The following is a 4,953-nucleotide window of genomic DNA, read 5'->3' on the forward strand; positions in this document are numbered from 1 at the left end:
AGAGGGAAGCCGCCGGTGCGGCTACTGAGGACATGTATGCGTAGTCACCTTTTTGGGATGACCGATGCCACGGTGTTCTCAGGGACTGTCCTTGGTCCATTTGACGCTCGATATTGCGGGGGCAGGGGGGTGGTATAAGTAAGGGCTGTTCGGGAGGTTTATGCACTCACGACGACGTGGAATGATTGCTGAGACAAGTCCCTGGGCGTCTGTGTTCGACCACCAGGGGGTTTTGGTTCGACCACGGCAAAAGTCACGTCCGGCAAACCGCAGTGACAGGAGGAGACGGTGTGCGATAAGCAACCGGTAGTACGCTGAACCTCGGTTGGCCGAAGAACGAAGCCGAGTCATCATAGGTGGTTCGTTATCGTGTTAGCGAATCGCGGGGCCAGCCTCGGTGGGCGCCGACGAAGAGAGTGGGGCCCCACGAAGAGAGCAACGAAAAGTGTGAGCGGAATCGCTGGCGAGATGGTCCCCGGTCAAATGATTCGTGAGGTAGCGATTGTGTGTAACTGGGCGAACTTAGTTCGCAGATGTCGACATTCATCGGAAAATGTGTACACGTACCGGAAACCGAGAGCCCCACACATTTCGCGAGTGCAATGAGATTTCAGGCTTACCAGTTGATTGCCTTGCTTGCTGGCCACTGTCTTGCCACCGATAGTGCCGAAGTCGACTGCGAAGACGCGGCAGCGATCAATCCTGCGCTAGATAATATGAGCTGTTGGATGCAGTGCAAGAACATTAAAGCAGCCGGTGGCAACCCCCTGGACGACCTTCCTTCAATTCGGACTGCAGCATAGAGAAGATCGAAATGGTCGACGGTGTTGTGACCAACACCGGCTCCTGCTTCGACAGCTGGATCTTCGGCTACGCCGACCCCCCGGAGCTTGCCGGGTACGACCACATCGACAATTCCCTCAGCGCCGCGAAGTGCCAATTGCTTTGCCAGAGCGAGTACAGGTGCGTCCGATTCCAATTCACCGCAACCAGCTTGGGAATGAGCCCTGCCAACGTGCCCAGCTACCGCTGCGTTCTCAAGAACGCCGACCAGGTGGTCAGTATACTCGAGGGCGACCCCGGCGGCCAGGGCTTTAATTCCGACACCTGCGACACTCAGTCGGCCAATGGCTGCTCCACCGTTGGCGATTGCCTCAAGTGCGGCGGTGAGCCGCGCTGTGCGTGGCGCAGCAACCTCCACGTGAGTGGCTGGCGACATTGCAGCGATTTACGAGATAGCTGCGACCCCCACCCTAGTACTCCTGTACCGAGTACGACCACCACCACGGCCAAGCCCACCACAACTACTTCGACCAAGGAGATTACCACTACGACCAAGGCAACTACTACTACGACCAAGGCGACTACCACTACAACCAAGGCGACTACTACAACGACGACGAGGCCGGTGACCGTTACTACCTCACCTGCTGCGGATACCACAACTAGGGGCGGCGGCGGGGGCGGCAACGGTACAAAGATTGCTACTGGCGTGGCCAGCGCGGCTGGCGGTTTAGCTCTGCTCGGTGGCGCCCTTCGGTACTTCAACCGACCCGCTGAGGACACGGACGCCGCCTTTGTGGCGGACGAGGCGCAGATGCCTGAGCTCAGAGAGCGCGAAGCCGTAGCGGCTACAGACGACATGTATGCGTAGGCACCTTTTTTGGGATGGTCAACACCACAGTGCTCGGTCTGTTGCTTCAGCGGGTTTGACTGCGACGCTGTGCCGTCTGAGCGGCCTGTACGGCTCGCCAGAGGGCTGGTCAGCCAGAGCTGGTCGGGGTTCAGTTAAAAAGAAAGCGAGGAACAGCCGCTATGTCGTCATCTGTTTCTGTGCCCTCCGGAGTGAGTGATTACAGAAACGAGAGCGCGAGCGAAAATGTGAACAAGAGTACGACAATGGTCCCCGGTGAGGTGGTGATTCGTGAGGTAGCGATGTTGTGTAACTTGGGCTTGGGCCACATAAATCCCAGTCTTCAGTTCCATACATGTTTGTGTGCTCATGGCTATGCCGCTACCTTGTTCGCTCGGGGTGTATCGGGTTCAGGGACGAGATGACAAAGCGCGCCAAGACGGTAACTAGGCGAGTGTTGCCGGCGGCTGATGCCGCGTCCGGATGAGGTTCCCCAAGCGCCGGAGTTGAGGTTGGAGGAGATGAAATAGGAGCTGAATTTCATTGAGGCGTTGGATGACAAGGTTGAAAAGATCTGTGGCAACCGGTCATCTACTGCGTATTTACCGGCCTAATCCTAACCAAGTTTATTGTGGCATAAGCGGCATGGGTCATGAAGTATTCGACCCCGAGTACATTGTCAGCCAAAGAAACAATTGCCAGCAACAGCACAAGAGAATAACCCAGCATCTGCGCCACGAGTAAGCCCTCAGGGCTACTGAATGTCGACATTCATCGGAAGATGTGTGCACGTACCGAAAACTGAGGGCACCACAAATTGCTGGCACGATGAGACTTCAGACCTGCCAGTTGACTGCCTTGCTTGCTAGCCACTGTCTTGCTACTGCAGATACCGATAGCCCCGAAGTCGACTGCAACGACGTGGCAGCGATCGATCCCTGGCTCAATAATCAGGACTGTTTGGATCGATGCCACTTGATTCAAAAAAAGGGCGGCAACCCCCTGGACGACGCTTCCTTTACCTCGGGCTGCAGCGTAGAGAAAATCGAAATCGTTGACGGTGTTGTAGCCAGCACTGGCTCCTGCTTCGACAACTGGATCTTCGGCTACTCCGAGCCCCCAGAGCTTGCCGGGTTCGTCTACTTGGACAATTTCCTGACCGCCGCGCTGTGCCAATATGAGTGCCAGATAGTTGAAGGGTGTGTCCGATTCCAATTCACCGCAACCAACATCGGAGGCGACGCCAACGACAGGGTCACCCGCTGCGTTTTTAAGAACGCCGACCAGGTGTCCAGTATACTCGAGGGCCACCCCGGCGATCAGGGCTTCGATTCCGACACCTGCGACACTACAAAAGGCTGCTCCACCATTAGCGATTGCCTCAAGTGTGGCGATGAGCCGCGCTGTGCGTGGCGCAGCGACTACCACGTGAGTGGCTGGAGACATTGCAGCGATGTACGAGATACCTGCGACCCCCATCCCAGCACTCCCCCGCCGAGTACGACCACCAGCACCACCGAATCCACCACAACTGCTACGACCAAGGCGACTACTACTACGACCAAGGCGACTACCACTACAACCAAGGCGACTACTACTACAACCAAGGCTACTACTACTACGACGAGGCCGGTGACCGTTACTACCTCACCTGCTGCGGATACCACAACTACGGGCGGTGGCGGCAACGGTACAAAGATTGCTACTGGCGTGGCCAGCGCTGCTGGCGGTTTGGCTCTGCTCGGTGGCGCCCTTCGGTACTTCAATCGACCTGCTGAGGACGCGGAGGCCGCCTTTGTGGCGGACGAGGCGCAGTTGCCTGAGCTCAGAGAGCGCGAAGCCGTAGCGGCTACAGACGACATGTATGCGTAGGCACCTTTTTTGGGATGGTCAATACCACAGTGCTCGGTCTGTTGCTTCAGCGGGTTTGACTGCGACGCTGTGCCGTCTGAGACGGCCTGTACGGCTCGCCAGAGGGCTGGTCAGCCAGAGCTGGTCAGAGTTCAGTCAAAAAGAAAGTGAGGAACAGCCGCTATGTCGTCATCTGTTTCTGTGCCCTCCGGTGTGAGTGATTACAGGAACGAGAGCGGGAGCGAAAATGTGAACAAGAGTACGACAATGGTCCCCGGTGAGGTGGTGATTCGTGAGGTAGCGATGTTGTGTAACTTGGGCTTGGGCCACATAAATCCCAGTCTTCAGTTCCATACATGTTTGTGTGCTCATGGCTATACCTCTACCTTGTTCGCTCCGGTTAATAGGGTTCAGAGAGACGAGATGACAAAGCGTGCCAAGACGATAATTAAGTTAGAACGACTTGTGGAGTATTGCCAACGGCTGATGCCCTGTCCAGATGAGGTTCCTCAGGCGCTGGAGGCGAAGTCGGTTATGGAGGGGGAGCCGGAGGCTAACGGCGCATTGGGTGACAAGGTTGAAGAGATCCTGGCATTGGAAATGGGTCCAGGTCTTACGCTGGTGCTAATCGAAGTGAAGGCTGCGGTCATTGAGGAGTTGATCGATATATATTCCGACCTGCATTGGCAGTATAATTTATGGTACAAGATTGTAGTGGAGTACTACGAAGGCGTGCACAGCAACCGGGGAAAGGTACGGCCGATTGCCGTATTTGGTGATTTTATGACGGTTGCGGATGTGCCTGTGGCCGAGTTCTTCGAGGCTCAGTGCTGGACTTTCTGTCCTTCACCTTGCATCGTGATCGGAGCCTTTGACAACTTCTTCTTGTCCGTGGCCAAAGCGGAGGAGATGAAGCAGGTGGAGTTGCCGGGGCTAGGTTCTTACAAACCGGACCAGTTGATTAGGCTCAAGGGCATACCGGCGCTTGAGAAGTGCACGAAGCTGATGTTGCAGCTGTATCATCAACGTGGCGCGAAGAAGGGCTTCGTCTGCAACGACGTTGATGCGTTTTACCGTCCGGAATTGCTAAGCAACATCAAGCAGTCAATTACTGGCCTGCTTAATGTCGGTCCCGTTATTGGCTATGACGCTCGGATCGGCCGCGGTCTTGTTGATGGAGACAGCGATCTGGAGTGGCTGAACCAGTTTGCTGATGAAAGTGTTTTGTTCATCGCATTCGGTACGGTCTTCTCGCCGAGTGCTGAAGATATGAAGGCCATTTGCACAGCTATTGACAAGACACCCAACTACGTCTTGTGGTCAGTCAGATCACCCCACAAGGGTGTCGAGGGCTTTAGTGAACGGGGTTTCCCAACGTCATTTGAGGGAAAACGGGCTAGGATCGTCAATTGGATACAACCACGCCCCTCGTACTGACAACACTCGCGCACGTCGGACGTCCTTCATGA

The 4,953-nt window shown here is 55.7% G+C and overlaps 3 protein-coding genes across 3 annotated transcripts; all 3 read left to right on the forward strand.

The window, feature by feature from the left end:
• Positions 1-602: 602 nt before the first annotated feature.
• GNI_137710 (hypothetical protein) lies at positions 603-1,654 on the forward strand (the record flags this gene model as incomplete). Its single annotated transcript, XM_011134165.1, has 2 exons — positions 603-756; positions 804-1,654. The coding sequence occupies 2 exons, from the start codon at positions 603-605 to the stop codon at positions 1,652-1,654; spliced, it is 1,005 nt and encodes a 334-aa protein (XP_011132467.1).
• Positions 1,655-2,461: 807 nt separating this feature from the next.
• On the forward strand, positions 2,462-3,505 carry GNI_137720 (hypothetical protein; the record flags this gene model as incomplete). The annotated part of the gene is made up of 1 exon (XM_011134166.1): positions 2,462-3,505. The coding sequence occupies one exon, from the start codon at positions 2,462-2,464 to the stop codon at positions 3,503-3,505; it is 1,044 nt and encodes a 347-aa protein (XP_011132468.1).
• A 162-nt stretch (positions 3,506-3,667) lies between these two features.
• On the forward strand, positions 3,668-4,921 carry GNI_137730 (hypothetical protein; the record flags this gene model as incomplete). The annotated part of the gene is made up of 1 exon (XM_011134167.1): positions 3,668-4,921. The coding sequence occupies one exon, from the start codon at positions 3,668-3,670 to the stop codon at positions 4,919-4,921; it is 1,254 nt and encodes a 417-aa protein (XP_011132469.1).
• Between the last annotated feature and the right edge of the window lie 32 nt (positions 4,922-4,953).

The sequence above is a fragment of the Gregarina niphandrodes genome (genome assembly GCF_000223845.1).
Source record: "Gregarina niphandrodes unplaced genomic scaffold scaffold00037, whole genome shotgun sequence".
NCBI lineage: Eukaryota > Apicomplexa > Conoidasida > Eugregarinorida > Gregarinidae > Gregarina > Gregarina niphandrodes.